Source organism: Vidua macroura, chromosome 3, assembly GCF_024509145.1.
Source record: "Vidua macroura isolate BioBank_ID:100142 chromosome 3, ASM2450914v1, whole genome shotgun sequence".
In the NCBI taxonomy this organism is placed as follows: domain Eukaryota; kingdom Metazoa; phylum Chordata; class Aves; order Passeriformes; family Viduidae; genus Vidua; species Vidua macroura.
This window is the reverse complement of record NC_071573.1, coordinates 42,397,243-42,416,828: the sequence shown is the minus strand read 5'-3', so window position 1 is coordinate 42,416,828 and position 19,586 is coordinate 42,397,243. Positions and strand designations below refer to the sequence as shown.

General features: G+C 38.9%; 1 protein-coding gene across 2 annotated transcripts in view; it reads left to right on the top strand.

The window, feature by feature from the left end:
• The window catches only part of DISC1 (DISC1 scaffold protein), a 211,521-nt gene extending 192,699 nt beyond the window's left edge, over positions 1–18,822 (top strand). The window contains exons 12-15 of one of the 2 annotated variants that reach the window (XM_053972179.1): positions 252–296; positions 8,360–8,470; positions 16,167–16,338; positions 17,519–18,822. In XM_053972179.1, coding sequence (XP_053828154.1) covers positions 252–296; positions 8,360–8,470; positions 16,167–16,322 — 312 coding nt within the window. In that variant the 3' untranslated portion in view covers positions 16,323–16,338; positions 17,519–18,822. Of the gene's footprint in view, positions 1–251; positions 297–8,359; positions 8,471–16,166; positions 16,339–17,518 lie in introns of those variants that run through there. The other variant, XR_008436078.1, reaches the window with a different exon arrangement.
• Positions 18,823–19,586: the final 764 nt, after the last annotated feature.

Genomic DNA, 19,586 nt, shown 5'->3' with positions numbered 1-19,586 from the left:
CAAAAAAAAAAAAAAAAAGCCTGTAGACTCTTGAATGGTGTACAGATCTGCAGGAATTTGATAGAAAAGTTTGTTTCAATCTACAGTTAGTCCTTCAGTTTTAGTCAGTATTCCTTGTAGGTTTTAAGTGAGAAGCCAAAGTAGGCTTACATAACTTTTTATTCTGCTATATTATTTTTATAAGTTCCATTAAAATCATACTGTTTCTATAGCATGTATCTACTATATACTTAATAATTTATCTCTGACAGGTTATGGAAGACATTTCATTTGGAACAGAGGGCCATTTATCTGAGGTAAGTGTCTCCTAGGCAGTATAAAGTGGTGATATTGTACAGAATTTTCTTTGTCTCAGAATAAGTGACACTTGTTTTTATACTGTTACTTTTGCTTAGAAATTGTACTTGTGTGAGCACTTGGAAAAGCAACAGAATCACAACTAGAGTGGGCCCATTCCTTTTTTTCTTTTTTTTTTCCCTGTTGAAGATAATGGCAAAATTGCTAAGTATTTCAGGGAGTTTATAGTTAAAACCTGTGCTAATATTTTTTAACACATACCAACAACAGGATGAACACACTGGGGAAATGAAGAACCAGTAATATTTAGCCAGCCCCACTGTAGCACTGTTATGATGCTTAGGAATGGAAAGAAATAATGATGCTTAACCTGTTTTCTTGTGTGCCACTAAAAATACCTTTGAATTTATTTTTTAAGTATCAAGCATACTGCAGCAGATTACACAGTAATAGAAATTTCATCTGAATGAAAATACTGGATGTTTGTAATTTTACACCATTTTAATAAATAACAAGATCTCAGAACCTAGTGCATGTATTTAAGAATGCTAAGATAATTGAGTAACATGAGATATATGGCCTATGAGAAAACCTGCTTACATACAAAAATCTGTCCACCTACAAACTAAGAGTTTAGGTAATACATGTGTAAGGAGAGTTACCCTGGGTCTAAGAGCTGTACTGTTCCTGTCTGGTCCATTTGTATATCAGTATGCCTTGAGTCGTGACTACATAGTAAGGAAATTTAATATCCAAGCATTGTGGCCAGCCAGCAAATAAATTACAGGGACAAGTAACCCCCAGTTCACCTTCCATTATAGCATACATGACTCCTGTCAAGTACAACTGACAAGTGCTCCAAACTAGGCAAATATTAAATAAATAAATATTAAAATTTAGGATAACTATTCAGATGAGGCATTTCTTCATATTCCCACTGGTGACTCCAAAGGCGGTGGAGCAGCTGGAATGCCCCAGGAAAGATAATCTAACTGCAACACCAAGCTCAGATTGTTGACTTTGTGTTCAAGGAGACTGTGACAGGAGGGCACACCTAGGATAGACTGCTTGGCTGTGTGTGAGTTCAGCATAAATAAAAACAGGAAGCCTTGAGAATGAAGGTGAACTTTGCAGAAAATGCAAATGGCCTTTCTGATCAGTGAACCTTGCTGTAAAATATAGATAAACTGTGTGGCTGCTTGTATCCACGCATGACATGAAATAGGGACAGGTAAGCCCGTGGGATAAAGGCAGCAAAAAGCCCTACTGCCATCAGGGCAAAATACTGAGGGCATCAGAGTTCACAGGTATACAGGGCTGCCACTATAGAAGGCTGCACCAGGAGCTTAATAGCTTGGAGTCCTCAGAAGCAGAGAGACTTTCAAGGTTTTGGCGGAGGAGGACAAAAGTGCATAAAGAGGATATAAAGCAATGATAGAAATAAAAGGAAATATGGTAAAAAGCCAGGCTCTACCACACTGCCACAGCTGGACTGATGGTGATTTGTAGAGAGCTGTCCATAATGCTCTGTGAAAGTGTCAGCAGCCTGTACCATGTCAAGGTTTTGCCTAAATGTACGTTTGGTGCTCTGGTCCCCTGATTCGCTCTGGTCAGTCTCCCCACTCCCTGCAGGAGAGAGCCCAGTTAGTCATTCCAGATTGTTGCATCTTAGTGACTTGGGAGCAGAGATAGGAATTAACAATACTAGGAACCACCTATAAATGAAACCCAGCTCTACTGACTCCTTGCACAGCAGAGTGTGGACACAGGAAAACAGTTTGGTACTTCTGTTTCTTTTTCCAAGTCCTGACCCACTGTGAATTTTTATTGGTAAGTCAGTAAATAGCCCCATCCTACGCAGCAGGAGCTGGAATTGTCCCAGTGTAATTAAATGAGCCAGTGCAGTGATATGCTCTCATTTTAGAAAGTCTGCAATTAGGGAAGATCTTCAGTCTAGTAGGGATGAGAATAGGAAGACTGCTGTCAGTCCACAGCAGGGTGCTGGAAGGCAGTGAAAAACTCTATTCTTGCAGAGATGCTTTCCAGAGACACTCTTCTGTAGCTGTAATGGGAGATACACAAAGGGAAGAATTGCCAAGATTGGACTGTAATTCTGATGAGTCATTTAACACTCCCATGTGAAGAAGGGTTAGGGATCAGTGCAAGCAAAGGGAGTGTGGGAAAAGTGTGTAATGGTGGGAAAGAGGTAGGTCACAGCTGGCTGGAAGGCTTTATGCCTAAATTGTTGCATATGAGAAAGTGGAGAGTGTGTCATAGTGCTGAAGTCTCCTAAATTTATATAACCAGGCTGATGGAACAAGGGAGCAATCTGTAAGTGGAAGAGGATAAGGGCAAAAGTAATTGGGAAACAACCTTGATCCCTCTTCTGAGAGAAGTTCTATAGCTACCTCCATGAAAGAAAAGCTCATCTAAACAAAATCAGGGAAGCAACAGAGGAGTTTCTGTGGGACAAACTCTGTAGAAGGAGGAATCAGCTGATATTCTTTGGTACTGTCCAGAAAACATCAGGTTTATAGTACAGCACCATCTTCTTTTGGTGAAGAAAAGTTCAGACATAGTCACAGACTACATATCTATGTCAGCAGTTTTTCAGTGGCTCAAAAGTTTTGACAAGGAAAGGACAAAAGTGTTTGTAAGAATGAGCCTAGAAGGGTACTGCTCAGTGTAAGGGTGAAGCAGCAAGACCCCTGAGCACAAAGCTACATTAAACGGAAGACATGTGGAATGGCAAGGGAGTTCAGGGATAAGTTAGATGCAAAGGAAAGTGAAAGAAAGCATGGAAGGTGAAAGGTGAAGCACCTTTCTAATAGGAAAGGTGAATGAGAAAATAAATGAGATCAGAAAATTTTTTCTTCCTTATTCTCTGTATTTTTGGTCTTCCTAAAGATTATAAGCTATGTCCAATTATGTAGTGCTCCCAGTATTCACTACAAGGTAGCAAGAGTAAAAGATCCAAAGGCAAATGAAATGTACTCAAGTCAGGCTAGACTGATGAAATTTCTCCTGAGCACATAGGAGCCAAGCAAAACAATCTCCAAACCATTAACAAGCTCCTTTGAAAACTCCTAGAGGAAGCTTGAAGTCCCAAGGGATCAGTAAAGGCAGACTTCGTGTTTGCCTTTAAAAAGGAGGTAGGCCAGGGCTTTATGTGTCAGTCAACATAATTTCAATTAGAGTTCCAAATGGTCTTGATAGATTGAAAGAATAGTCTGAAATCAATAAGAAGGGATATATTGAAAAACAGGTGCAAATTACATTTGAGGGAGAGAAAGAGTCGGATTTATGTATACAGATGGTAAATAGCAGCTAAATTGACAATACTGCAGAAAAAGAATCTAGGTTTATAGTGGACTGCAAATATAGTGGCATTCATTACCTTCATTGTGTTGGAAGAAAGGGCAAATGCCACTTGCAGCCTCATTACTGGGAATGTCACTTGTAAGACAGAAATAATTACTGTGCTTAGCTGAGAAGGCCAAAGCCTCCAGAGGACTATGGTTCTAGTCTGGACACCTCCCTCTATAGAAGAACCTCCCTCTATAGAAGACAGGAACATGGTGAAGAAAAGAAAGAAAGGAATAGAAATAAAAGGTTTAGAAATCCTAGTTGAAATTCAAAGTCTTCTACCACATAAAACATAATGATATATAGGAGAACTATTAGTTATTGTTGTGTGCTATGTAAGGGTAAAATGGAATGTAACCATCTTGGTTTGTAGCAGGAAGAAAACCTGCTCACTGCAAGGGAATTTTAGCCCTGGAGCAGTTTGTACCCTGCAACCAGAACCACCAGATCCCATGTCAGCTGCTAAGAGCCATGCATGCAGACACCAGCTGAGGACATTCACAGCAGGCTTGGTCACACTGCAAGTCACAGAGCAGTCTCTGGTGGTCCCTGGCTGCTTCCTGGGCAGCCTTGCCATGATGGTTTTGGTCATGAGTAACATGCATTGTTCTCAGTGGCCTTCCTCATCTACAACAGCTGCCCAGGACAATGCAGATGGGTCAGTAAAACTGGGATGCAGAGGAGGAACAAATTCTTTTGTTTGTTCCTCCCCTGCACTGTGGTCACCTCATGGCCATGCAGCTCATTTATCTCAGGGCATGTGCACTTATCCTGCACATGGCTGAAGCATCTGCTCAAGCAGGACAAATATGGATGGCTGCATTTTGTTTCTAGTAATTATTTAAGATATGTCATGGCCTAACATTCTGGAGTTTCAGGTGCTGACAATTGCCATTAACTTCTGCAACGGTCAAGGGAAAACATGCAGCACTTCTGCCAACTCTAGATCACTATTCTTAACTTGTGCCAAATATGAAGTATCTGCCTGCAAGGACAACTTTTTGTAGTAGTTATTTGCATTACTTTGAGTTATTTTAACTATTATATGGCAGAGGATGTTTCATGCAGGTGAAAGAAATCTGGCTTTGACTCTGCAGAAGGTTTTCTAAAGCTTCTGTTTTATTTGGATTATGATACTGCTGCTTGGAAGTAAGGCAATGCCCTTTTACAAAAGTTCCTTTGTAGGAAGAATGAAATTTAAGGATATATCTGGGAATCCTTCTCAGCACAACCACCAAAGACACTAATATAGACTCTAATCCCAAATATAATTAAATTAATCTAGCTACTACGATGCCAATTCTTCTATATAAAATTGCTAAACTAGATGGAAGAGCATAGGAGGTATTTGCACTGGAAAAGCTGATCAAACATTTTCCTCAAGTAATGCTGTTAAGGAGCTGTTGCTCATAGGTGGCTGTAATTTCTTGTAAAAGGGTAAAACAAAATGCAGAAGATGAAAGTGGAAACCATTCCTTCTGCTCTTGATGCAGTATGCTGATGTTACAGCAGTACATCAGCTGGAATGTTGTCTGTTTTTACCATTTCTTGCATCAGACTTTCACATCTTTGGGAAAGAATGAGAATTTCTACTTTGAGAAGCCAGAAGAATTTCGCCTTAAAAAGTAAATCACGCCCATGTTTGTGCTGTTTTCACCTGCTTAAAGATTTAGAGAGAAAAAAAATCCAAGCCAGCTACATTCCCTGTTCACAAAAATTCCATAAAGCAATATTGCATTTCAGCTCTCTCCTTACTCCTGCAATCTCTCCCAGCTGCTTCCTAAAAATGCTGTTAGAGCAAAAATAACCAAAGTCTTCAGACTTACAGCATCTTGTAGCATTGACATAACCTACAAGCTTGGATGAGTTGTCTTTTATGAATAAGTTGAGCTTGAGGGAGAGTCCACTTTCCTCTCAGAGATATTGTTGATCAGTGTAAAGTGTCACTTTCCAACCAGGAGCTGTTCTGAATAGTTTGTGTATCACTGACAGGGGTTTTCCTGCCTACATAGACAAATGTCAAATAAAAATGCTACCAATGATGTTACCAGGCATGAAAGACAATAAGAGAAATATTTTCTATCTATTTCTCTGGGCTATCAAACCTTTTTTAAATGAGGGCCTGGAGGCAGAAGAATTATTTTTGTGTATTTTTGAGAGCACTGTGTGTTTCTTCCATTTCTGTTTTCATATTTATTTATTTATTTAAATAAATTCTGGAAAATCATAATTTTCATGATGGTTCTCCTGCATTTTTCACATGACACCTGCAAGTAAATTCCTGGGAGTTGATGTTTGTCTGAGGTGTTGAAGGAACTTCTCATTTCAATTAAAAAGGCAGCTGGGTTATGTAGGTACAAAAATAGTTCATTCGTACACTATTATGGCTGTAATAAGGAGAAATTAAGCTGCATTATTAGGATTTAAAAATTAATTAAATATAACTTCAATCTTACAGAGCTATTTTGGTTACTCTGAAGTGCAACCATAGCCATTTAGTTACGATTAAATTGGTTTCAAGTGTTTAAACAACTAAACAAGTTTGATTTTACTTTTACACACTCATATTTCCCTGCCTTCCCATATTGTTGTTACAATTGGTTACATTTGCCTCATATTTATTGTTCTTTTACCTTAATTTCCAAAGTAAATGGGATTTTGTTACATTTGTAGGCAATGGCTTATGTACTCAAAGTGTGATCATTCAGGGAGAATACCCTCCATTTTTTCATATGCAGAGCTTTCTCTACATGGTCATAATTTTAGATGTGATTTCAGAGTACTTATTTTTTTTTTTTTCAATTTACTGATTTGTTTAGCCTGAGCCCTAAGTTCTCTTGGACAACAGTCATCTGTTCTTGCATGCGTGTCCCAGAATGATTCCCTAGGAGCTTTCTGCTGATACAAATGGACTGGGTTGTCCCACTCCATAACAGCACATGGAGTCCTGCTGGTATGCTGCATAATAATTTAGTAGCTGGATGGAAGACTTTTTCCTCATCTTCTGTCACTGGTCTTCAGAAAAAGACATTCCTAGTTGCTGCAAGGAGAATGTTTATTTTCTCCTCCCATGCTCTCAGTTTAAAAACAATGGGTTTTTTTCACATCCATACATTCTGTGGGATGCTGCTGTAAGTTCTCAGGTTTGGTAATGCCTGGAAGGGGCGGCTCCAGTCTTGTGCACATAGCCAGGGACTCTGTGCTCCTCTGTGTCTGAGCTGCAGGGGTTTGCAACATAACCTCTTAACCAACTTACCTGTCCAGAGCCTGAGCTGCAGCTGGTCCCATTGGGATCTGCTGCATAGCCATGTCTGGGAAAGGCCCAAGGAAAGCAGAAGGGTAAAGCTCAGTGCCATAACAGAGGATGTGCCAGCAAGAAGAGTTCTTCTGACATTCCACCCAGTGTATGCAATGTACTGTGAGATGCAAAGTGAAAGGATAGCACACACATGAGATCTGGTAAATGTGTTCACCAAAACTCAAATTGTTTCATAGTGGGCAGCATTCCAAAAAGTATTAGCCTGATGTCTTTGGAAGGCCTCTGACTGAAGGTTTGATTTCTCTTAAACAACCACTGATGTCTTATAGCAACCGATAAGTGCAAAGAACCCCAAGTACTTTTTAATTTGAGGAGAAAAAAATTCTGCAGATAGTATATGGCCACATTAGAAGCTGGCTTTATTAATGAGTGCACAGACTAGGTCTAGTGACAATCCAGTTTTCTGGATTCCAGCTGATGAATTACTCTTTTTTTTAAACATGGTTCTAGCAGAAGTTCATTTTGGCACCATAATATTTTTTTTACAAATAACCCCTGTCATTGCTGTAGACAGCACTATGGTGCCACGGGATGGAGAGGAAAGGCTTGTCTCAGAGCTGCGCAAATGGATTGATTTTTTTCCCCTCTTCTCATATTTGCTGTTTATTTGGGTCATTTCTCAAAGTACTACTCAATGCAAAATATAAAAAATAGTAATTACCCTTGTGCAATGCATCTGAAAAAACTTATGAGAAGGACTTTGAAACTGGTTTAAAATACTCAGTTTAAAATAGAAAAAGTATTTGCCTGTGTAAGTTCTAAGTAGAGAAGTATTATTTTTGAAAATATAGTCTTGTTTAATGGTAACTCAGTAAAAAAGTAGTTTCATCTGGTAATCTCAAAGACTTTGATGCATTTTCTTTTACTGCTTGAGCAAAGTCCCCAAGTACACTAGTCAGATTTTTCTTCAAAAATATAAGTACATTTTATATGTATAAGACTTACCAAAATGTTACTGCTTGAAATATTTACATGACCTAAAAGTGTAAATCATATTTACATTAATAACTTGAAATTTGGGTACCTTAATGAGTGGTAAGCATGAGACTTCCCTCCCCTGGGAAGAGAAAGAGAGCAGTTCAGAATAGTTGTCTTCACACCCCTAATCATCTGCTGAAAGTGAGGTTGTGACTTTTTTTCTGCTGGGAAGAAGACAGACCACAAGCTTATTCCATTTCATATTAATCACCAATTTATTATATAGAAACAGCTTTTTGTCTCTCTAATGGGAATTTGCTTTTAGGCAATGTCTTTGCACTGCAAAGTATCATATTCCCTTACTAATATTTTATTTTCCCTTTAATTTGATGCAAATTTGATGTAGAAAATTGCAGTCAGCAGCAAATATGCTTTCTTTTATTTTTCAACTTTCTGTAGGAATTCTTCATATTTTCTGCAGAGTTGGGAGAAAAATGTGAAGCAATAAGTGAGAAATTGGTGCATCTGGAAGATCAATTGCAAAGTTCCACCTGCAGAGTTGATGAAGGAGTTATTCATATCCTTTTTGCTATAGCTATAGATACCTATCAATCTCTGTAAGTATGCACATGAGGTACTTGCCTGTCAGATTGGCATGGAATGCTAGTTCTTAGTGTAGGTTAGATGCATTAAGAATGGGAGAAATTACTGTCTTGCTGAAATGGGCATTTTTGTGTAGTAAGTTTTCTTGTAGTGCATTTTCACTGTGGTCTGATCCAGCTTTAATTGATTTAAACAGAAGTTAGTTCTTTGTAAATTAAGACTGGGCTCTGAAAAGCCTTTATTTTACTGTTACAATCCTTTTGTTGGTAATGCTCATATAATAAAATACATAGCAAACCAAAAGCTGCATGGATACGAGTGTCCATGCACCTGCATTTCCCAACATGATTTAGCTGAACTAGATGCTACATTATTGACTCAGACTGTGTATATTGTCACCTGTAGTTTGGGGTTTTTTCTTCTTAAAAAAAATGGGCAACACATGCATCATGTGGCATCCTACACATTGTAATCTGCCTCTAACATTCCAATGCAAGTAACCAGATGAGATACTGTCTTATTTACATTTATCTCTTTCTGTGCTTTATCTGTCAGTTTTTCTGAAGATTGCTTAACCTTTATGAGGAATTCCTTGGCCATTTTTTCAAAATTTAAGAGCACAAAGTTTTGTTTCATTTGTAACTTTCATAGAAAAAACTTTCATAATAGGGATTTTGTTCTTCTAAGAAAGGGCAAAGAAAGTAAGAACCAATGAGGCTGAGGAAGATGAGAGTACCGAGCTGGTTAGGTTTTAGTAGAGAAGAGACAATCATGAAGAATAACAGGTATGTTCAAGGTGCAGAGATTAGCAGAGGAGCCCTTGGAGACATCTGAATGTGAGTAGGGGTGATGATGGTGCTAGAAAGGATTCAGTTCCTGCTAAGAGAAGGTGGACAGTCTTACGGAGGATAGTTTAGAGAAAGGAGAATAAATAGCGTGTGAAAATACCACTGTGTTTTAAGTAATTGGGCATCTATTACAAGTTGTTGTAGCATTCCTATTCTAGAAACTTGGATTCTTTAAAGGTAGCAGAAGGATAAAATGCGAGGGGCAGAGGGAAGGAAGAATGGTGCTGGGGGAAGGAGATTTGTGTCAGAGGAGAGAAATCCAGTCAGTAATTTGTCATTACTTTAAATGTTTATTTTCTAAGCATTTCCATATACTCACAATATACAGAAAGATTATTCAACATTCTTTTCATTATATTTGCAGTGTTCATGCTTAGTTGCAGTTGTGTTTCCCCAGTACATTATTTTCAGAGCTGTATGGGTGTGTCCTGTGTGTGTTTGCAGAGCATCCAATTCCTTTCTCCCTTGTGTATATTTACTCTCAGATGAGCTTTCTCAGTGGCCCTTACAGAAGAACACTGAGGGTTGGAATTATTGGTGCTTTGCAGGGGACTTAAGTTAATATTCAAACTGAACAGTCACATCTGATCATAGTTGTACTTTACTAGGTAAGGTGAAATAAAAGCTATAACACTACATTTTTGGTTCCAGAAGATAATACACTACCTGTATGTGAAATAGTAGTGTTTCTTATGTTCTGTGAAGCGTGCCTATTTCTTCACAGCTGTTGACACTGCAAGAGTTAGTTAAAAAAATAAAATTAGTAATTGGAAATTTCAGGAGAGTTGTAGATTAGTCTCATTTTAAGCCACAGTTTTTTGATAGAGAACTGACTTCCTCTATCAGTGAAATTCAACTCTATGTTATCTAAATACAGAAATGCACAGCTTGTGATATCCTGGTCCTAGCAAGACCATCAGTCACAAAATAAGAAACCATGTTTAAGCATAGGGATGCACAAAGAAGCAGTTCAGCAATTCAGCTACCCCTCATTAAGTTGCTATTTCAGAGGTAGTCCAGGTCAATGTGCATAAAATGTTACCATCTGGTACATGTAATCAGTGTGCTATACTTCAAAAAGGAATGAGAAAAATAGCTACCACAGTGCTACAGACCTGTAGATTGGGTTTTTTTTTTCCATATAAAGACTGCTCAGTGCCTATAAAATTAGCTTTCACTCGTTGGTAACTTGCCTGTATTGCAGGAACTAGCACTAAGCTAAGAGACAACAATTAGCCTCAGTAGAAGAATTTATTTAGTAGATGAATCTATTGTTTGCATGGTAATCTATTTGATTTTAGATAAAACAATTTCCTATCACAGATACTGGACAATCATGCAGTTTTTATTAAAATCTGTAGAACTCTGAGAGCGGGAGCTTAAAGACCTGAAATAGTAATGAAAGCAGGATAAATTTTTCCAGGTCCATTCGCTGGTTATTTTCACCCTTCTCATATTCATCCCAAAAAACTGCCTTACACATAAATGTTACAAAATATATTAGGTCAAAAATCTAACTGGGAGCTGCACAGATGTAAATTAGCCCTGTAGTCTGATTATTAAAAGACTTCCAAAGACTCCACTGAGAAAAAAAAAAATTGCCGATGCTCTCAAGCCATTTACCAGTGTTTAGTATGTGTCAAAGCTTTGGTTAACAATTAAGTTTGTATTGGAAGAAAAAAACCCAGATATTATTTTCATTCTATATTTTGATGGCATAGCACACTTAAATCAACCATGCTGCTCATCATAAGTGCTAGCACTTATGATGAACAAAGGAGAAGTCCAGTGATATTTCTTGGCCCTGAGTATAGGCACAGACCCACTTGCAATTCTGATTATTTGTTGAAATCTTTCATAAAAACCACTAAACTGCCCTTCTATATAAAAAGCATCTAACAATAGGGGCATGGGACTGGATGTTAAAGTTCTCTGTAGCACTATGACATATTTGCTAAATTCTATGTAGTATAACCAAATAAACCTACAAAATATTCAGTTATAGTTGATCATTAATGAGTGTATGAAAACAGTCGACATCATTAACTGGAAAAAACAAAGGATAAGAGGTGACTCATTATGGTGTCTGCAGAGCTGATGAGAAGTGTTACTTTTCTGACAGTAAAGGCCTGGAGTTCCCACTAAAATTAAATGGAACCTATATTGCAATTTCACAGTCATTTTTTGTTCTTAATTAGTAGTTGCATTTTGGTAGACAATTTGAATGCATGTAGTAGTTCCTCTTGGTGGAAATGCTTTGTTGGAAGAAAACCTGACTGTAGTATTATTACAAAAACAATCTTTGTTCCTTGCCTTAAAATGGGCATTTTAATCAGTTATTCTGAAAGCAGAATTTTTGTGCCTAAACATTGATTAAACCTTGCAGGTCACTTTGCTAACCCTTCACCTTTATCCTGCAGCAGGTTCCCATACAAGTCTTGTTTTACACCAGAGCATGTTTTCAACAGAATCATGTAAAATTTAGCCCTGTCTGTAGCTCAGGGAACAATCTCACTCTGGGTGAACCTGTAAAAGATTTTGGGATCCTCCAAGAGTCAGAGGTGGCAATAGCACCCTCTTTGATTTCATTTTACATAACAGGAGGATGAGCTCTTCCAACTGTGTGTCACACAGAGAACATGGTTCCACTTGTATAGTTTATGTTCTGATAGAGGTAGGTCAGTGTATTTCCACCCAGGTGCTGCAAATTCTTTGCCTTCCATTTTCTGTTGGAACAAGCAATTTGAAAGTAGCTGATATTCAGACCACTGAAGGGTTCAATTTTTCAATATGTAGCAGTCATTCTGTTGCAGTTTTTTTGTTTACTAGTTTTTGGGGGAGTATTTTGGGTTTTGCATGGTAGGGGTATTATCTTAGTTTATAGAAATAACATTAATGGATGTGAAGGAGGGCGACAGTAATCAAGGGGGTAATTGAGAAAATTTTAATTGCTTGCACTACAGCAAATACTACTGAATTTTGTAAGGAGAAGTGAGTGTCCAGATTCTGAATATCCCCAGGGATGAGCACTCCACAACCTGATTGTGCAACACAGTCCAGTGTTTGACCACCTTCAAACAAAAAAATGTCTTCATGTATTCAGATTCAATTTCCTATTTTGGAATTTCTCCCTGTTGCTTCTTGTTATGTCAGCGCACAAAAAGTCAGAAGAGTCTGGCTCCCTCTTCTTCATTTCTGCCTTTCAGCTATACACAGTGGTAGCATCCCGTGAGCCTTCTTTTCTTCAGGTTGAAGAATCCCACCTCTCTCAGCATCTCCTCATGTGATGGATACTCAAGTCCATTAAACCAGTCCCATGCTGGAGTCATTCAGTAAGTTCTTCTCTCTTATTGTGGAGCCCACAAAATCCAGATGAGACCTTAACAGTGCTGATTGGGGTGAAAGGACCATCTCCCTCTGCCTGCTGGCTGTGCTTTTGTTAATCCAGCATGGGAGGCTGTTGAGCACCTTTGCCTCATGACACGTTGCTTGTATACAGTTTATTGTCCACCATGACCTCAAGGTCCTTCTCTGCAGAGCTGTTTTCCATCTAGCTTAGCCCATCCATGGGTGCTGGTGCCTGGGGTTAGGAGAGACACTTGCAGTTAGGTGGTGGCACATTGAGCTGAACTTCTGTCTGCAGGCCCTGTAGAATTTGGCTTTTGGAAACAAGCAGAACAGTTAACCAGGTTAGAAACAAGAAAAGACCCAACCAAAAACCTCTTTTTGATTATTTCCATTCTTTGAGAACTAATTTCTTCTTCAGATGTCAAAAAAATGCAGTTACTTTTCAAAATCCCATTGGCCCTTATCTCAGAGCAGTAGTAGTCCTTCATTGTCCTTCCAATGTCTTTTATCTTACAATATATACTCTCAGTTTCTAACCTTTCCTATTGGAAGGCAACTGATCAATAATATCTACTCTTCGTCTCTTTTTCCTAAACATCTGGGCTGAGAGATCAGAAGCTGCATTTGAGCAAAATGATCCCATTTTTCCCAAACCTTAAATAAGTCTTTACAGAAATTTGATCTGCATTTATCTGCTTGCAAATCATAGGCTCTGAGATGATGCTCAAGTTTTTCAAAAAGACAAAGTCAAATAGGTGAAAAGCTTAAAGCAAGACAAAGTTAGACATGCAGCATTGCTGAATTTGGGTTGTACTTGTTGCCAAGTATTTTAATTTACTGCTTATTTAACATTATGGAATTTTTTTTCAGTTTTCAGAGGAAGACAGCAGAAGCAGAAAATATTCCTAGTTGGAACTTGTTTTCACTCCTGCCTTGGATACTGGCTCAATATTTGCAGCACTGGATAGAGAATTTGAGCATGAAGGACACATATGCATGTGGACCCATGCAAAACTGTTTATTTGCATTTTTAAAATGGGTGAAGCTGTTTCTCCAGATATAACCTGTGTGTAGATAGACATGCCATGCTCAGCCATATACCATATATTTATCTTAGACATAAAGGTTCATTTGACAGTTAATTGTCTACATATGATTGTGGTGTTATTTATGAGGTTATTGGTACTTGCTGTACTTAGACTATGCAGCCATTTTTTTGTAGCTCCATCTTCCTGTTGGTTAACAGGTTTTGTCCTGTCTTCCTCATTTTCTTCCATCCTTTAAGATTTCTCATCCACTGTCACTGAAACATTTCAGTTTTGCTTTTTCTCTCTACCTGAAAAGAATTTTGTAGTTGCCTGGGATATTACAAGTAACAGCATGTAGTCAGAGACTACACATCCGAATTAAACTTCAGAAGGTTTATGGTGTTCATGGACTGCAGGATTTATGTTTACCAGTTAGGTTTTCAGCAGCGCCTCATGATTAAGTTGCAGAAGGGAGGAGAATCCAGGACTTAGAAGAGGATAATAATATTTCTTACTTCAGAGAAGATGCAAAGCATAATTAATTTGTCCTTGTACAGTGCTTTGTGATCCTGGGAGAGGAAAAGCTATGTGTGTACTGCTACTACTCATAATCAGAGACAGAAGCCCTTTAGATTAACGCAGCTGTCCAGAAATTAGAAAGATGCGTAAACATATTAAGAGCAAAACATCATAGCAAATGCATGTAAATACACTAAGATGAAATTTTGGGGAATTGATAACAGAATCAAAAGCAGCCAAGACTTTTCAAAGACATAATAATGGTTGCCTGAAAGAGCTGTGGTTGGTATAGCTTTACCGTGGTCCAGTCACAATTTTTCAAAAGTAGCAGTTTAATTTTTACAGTCACATAACCTGAGGCCATCTTTTTTTCTTGACATTGCATTAACATTGGGGTCAAGTAAAACAACATTTCCTAATGTATGAGCTCTGCAAAGGACAGACTGTTCTTGTGCATTATTATTTCTGTGTGTTGTACTTTTGAAACTGAGTTGTTTCAGTGTCTTCCTGTTTCACTTCCCTTGGAGTGAGGTTCTGGCATAATTTGATAACATACTGCTAGAAATGAATCAATTTCTGTCTTTTGGTGCCTTTGCCCTTCATCCATATCTGTCCAGGAGGCCTCAGTGGGGATGGGATGGGCCCTAGGGTTTGTTCATAGACTTGGTCATTGGTTTACCATTTCAGCAGGCTCTAACTTGCCTCTTCTTGCTTTCTTCTCCACATAAAGTAAGTTATAGAAGAGAGGATAAAATTGGTTGTCTCACTGAGCTTGCACTTCTTTCAACAATGGATAGTGTTGCTGATTTAAGATAATCAGCAGAAAGCCCAGTATATTGGTAGTACAAACTTATTCCCAGTCATAGCACAAAAAGCTGTACTGCCATGGAAGCCTAGGTATTTAAAGGCTTGTGCACATGTCAGTAGTTGCTACCGTCTCTGTGAATGTCCTACATCTCCATCTGCCAGTCTGTTCTCTGCTGCACCCCTTGTTGCCTCCATGTGACACCCTCCCTCTTGTCATCATGGAGCTGGGAAAGAGGAAAGTGGAAGGTCTCTTTCAGAGGCTGAGCCCTTAACCATCAGTTTCTTCCTGAATTCATTGCAGGAACCCTGAACTAGACAGAGGAAAATAAAACGTGGAAAACTCTTTCTTAACCAAGTGAAGCATTTTATAATAACTATTGGATACTTTTCAGGTGGCCTTCTTCCTTTTAATGCATGAGAGTACAACCTGGTTACTGCCCTCTTTGCTTTTCAACTTGTTCAAAGCATTCCCTGTGGAGTCTTGTATAGCTTTATATTTGTGTGTTCTGCACTATAATTATAATGATAATTCGGCTAACATGAAAGCTTTCTGGAGGTAAGTGTAGCAGAAACACTTTCTCTGCTGTAAGCTGATTTTGCTCCTTCCCTAGATTCCCACCTGACCTCGCCTAGCACATGTTGTTGAGCTTGCTAATACCACACAAGCTGTGGTCACCTGGCATTTGTTTCAGACTACTCCTGCTGCCCTGTTGCCTTCACCTGGGATCTGATCTACCCAGGTCTGAGTCTCTGGCATAAAAGTCCACCCTCCATCCATCAGGGAACTCACACCTAGTGCTGCTGCCTCCATGGTACACAATATTTTTTGTCTCCTTCCTTCCTATGAGAACAGTATCCAAGGAGTATCCCCCATCCCCTCCCTTTTTTAATGTGCTAAATAATGCTACTTGAAAACTTGAGTTTGCCTGCATTTTTCTTTTGCTAGCAAGTGTGAGAAATGTATTAATATTTAATCCAAACAATTTGGAAGAAGTTGAAGCTACAATTAGATAGCCATGGCCATCTGTTGTGAACAGCAGAACAAGAATGTACTTAATAACTTGGAAAGAGAAAAGGGACTGCCAATCACCTATAGAATATTCCTTAATAAAGCTTGCACAGTCTCTGCAGAGGGAGATCCAGGTGGTGAAGGAGACACTCCAGACCATGCTGGTGCAACTTCAGTCAGCCAAGGAGGCAGGAGAAGAAAAGGCTGGAGACTTCCTCTGTGACAGCTGGTGTCCAGGAAAACAAGACTTGAAGGAATAATGAGCAGAAAGAGCTGGTAGGATGACATTAATTCACAAAGGGCTGCTTTTAGTAACTGTTTTTACTAAGCCTCAGGGATCTCTTCTCTCCCCTGCATAACTAATAACTAAATCAATTATGGAGAAACAGAGCCTGGAGGTCTATCATCAGAAGTACGCTACGCAGCCTCTTATGTTTTGGCACAGATTGGGAAACAGCTTTCAGAGCAGAGCAGCTTCTGTAAATGTGTAGATTACAAATTGATACATTTCAAGTGAGTCTGCAAAGTTGCCTTTAATGTCAGTGAAGTGTTCTCCTTGAAGGCTCATAAACACTGTCTTCCTATACTCATGGATTTTTTTATCCCGATTTAAAAATGCAGCATTAAAGCTGGAACATCTAGTATTTCTTGGAAAACAGCTCTAAGAATAATAATAACTTTTTCCCCCCCCTTGGCTTTACCAACTTTCTTTTCACATTCCTGCCAATAATTAAATCAATAGGGTGAAATTCAAGCTAACCATGTTCCTTCAACTGAAATTTGGACCTCATTTGCTCTGTGGTGTTAAGTACAGTGGAGGTAACTAACAGCAGCCCCTATAGGAGTAGTTTAACTCAATTTATTTAGGTATTAATATAAACTTTCTTTAGTATTATAGGGGTTGTAAAGCAAAAAAAAAAAAAAAAAGCTACATTGGTGATTTGTGTTGCTTATATTTAAATGTTGTATGAACAAGAAGTCATTTGAGTCTTGTCATAAAGATAACCACCATTACTTTGATCTTCCTTGTAAGCTTCAGAAGGAATGCAGATTTTTTTTTTTTGTAAGACACATATGTCAGTATATAACACATGCATAGTTAAACATGTATTTTTATAGGAAATAAAAGCAATACTTAACTGAAGCCAACTGGATAATTGTTCAAGAGCGTTAATGTCTTCAAAAATTCATATGTACTTCTGCTTTGATACCAGTATATCTCGATACCATAAAAATTCTGTTGCAGAAGGAGAATTTTTAAAAAAGAAAAATTAATTTTTAAAAATACAATAGAAGATGTCTTGCAACTGAGTACTGTACTTTTTTGATATGGTTTTTCTGACAGTTTTAGAATTACTCATTTTATAGCTGTGTCTTGTGTTTTTACAAATTTTGAATGTCATTGTACTACTTTCCCACTAAGACCCTGTTCATTTTTTGTGTGTTTTAATGCTAGTTGAAACTTCTACCTCAGTGTTAAGTATGGAAGGAGGGAGGAAAAGAAGTGCCAGGCAGCTGAGGATTATAATTGCCTCCAGGAGCACATGGTTGTCAACCAGGCAGCAGAGCTCAGGTGGTTTCTATAGTCATCAGATCCTCAGGGTTGAATTACAGCCCTGTCATTCAGAACATGGTTGACTTTTCTCATTGAGTAATATATGGGCCAGCATCCATGTTGTGGTAAAAACTTTGGAGCTCCAGCTTGCATGGACTCTGCTACTCGGTTCCCTAGTGGAGATCTCTTGCTGTTCTGCTTGACAAGTTTATCTCTCCACGTCCCTGTTCAATAGCTACCTCCCCACCATAGCTCTGGCACTTTCTGAAGCTCCTCTGAACAGATGAACAAGGTGTTTGCCTCCAGCTCAAGGCAGGAGACAAGTGCAGTGGCACCCTGACATTCAGCCCATGCACAGCACCAGCTCCAAGGCAAAACCTGCCTGCCAGAAAGTACTCATGGGAACCCACATGAGTTCAGGTAAAGAGGAAAGAGAACACTCTGACAAGATACAGTGTTTAAAACCGTTTCTTTGACACCTATAGAAGCTCCCTGGGGTTCAATACTACAGAGGGCCCAGGTACTGCATTTCCAGCAAGGAGCATTTATATAGGACCCTGACAACAGTCCCAAAGATGATGGCCAGTACATTAAACGAAGGTTCATGACACCCCACTCTCCCACCCTGCAGAATTTGTCCTTTGAATACTTAGTGCCTGCAATGTAAACAGTTGTTAGGCCCTAGAAGTGCCTTAGAGCCAGGATCAGCTACAGCTGAAGCATCTGGTCTGTCTCCCTGCAGCAGCAAGGGCTCAACAACAGGAATAGGACCCGACCATCACAGGGGCAGGAGAACAGCACCCTCATTCCCACTAGCAAGGTTTCTTGAAGACATTCCCATCGCTTTTGTGTTTCAAAGCTTCAGAGCACTACTGCATCTTAATAAAACCTCAATTTAGGCAACCACTCTAATAAGACACTGAATTTCTAAGGAGAAGGGAAACTGAATCAGTCATCATTGATGTTATGTTTGTATCTGTTAACATCTATTTTATATGTAACGTGGACTACTACTACTCCTTTAATTTTTTGTTCCATTAACTTCATTGTTGGTTGTGGAAAGTTAGAGCCAGTAACCATCCCTTTTCTCAGACACATTTGATAATAAGCATACTTAAAAAAAAAGGTATACTATGCAATGTATCAGCTGCCTTTTATCTGTGAATAGAAAACTTTCAAATAAAGAGAAGTATGTTTTTAACTAACCCAATGTCTGTTTGCATTCTGTGCAGTGTACAGCATTTTAAAAGTTTCATCACAGGGAGTGGAGGAGAGAAAAGGAGAGAGAAACCATGTGTGTGACTATTATTGTGCTGCTGACAGCAGTAATTCATCTGCTTGGGGTAGCCTGTTATGCCTTTTGAAAACAGTCTAAAGACATATTCAAGACTAAAGCCTGACAACAACATGTAGTTCTTTTCAGTATCAGAGGGAGAAATAAGTATCACACAGTGAACTGTACAGACAGGTAAAACCTGCACTTGGGTCCCAGCTTGACTCAGTCTTGCTGTGCAGCTGAATCCTGCCTGTCCTCCCTCAGTTCCTCACCCATGGATAAGGGCTGAAGGAAGAGCAGCCTGACTGTGCCTTGGCCACAGCAATATCTGAGGTCAAAGTTATGCTCTTACACACATTCATTGCCATGATGAGAGGTAGGAGAGTGTGCATGGAGTCCCAAGGACCAGCTTCATACATTATTGCTAGAATTCTCACTTCTGGGCAGACTAGTCTCCCACCACCTACAAACAATGAAAATCTCCAGAAAGAAGTTCCTCTCCTACCCAGGTCATGTGCTGTCCCAAGAAGACCCAAGAAGTTTAAAGCCCAGACCCAAAAGGTTTAAAGATTACATAGACAAATAAGGCTTTGTGTGTTTTCTTCTGCCACAGCAACAGAATAATAAAATAATTTAGATTAAGACTGTAAGACTGAGCCCAACCATTCACCCAACACTGCCATGCAAGTGCAC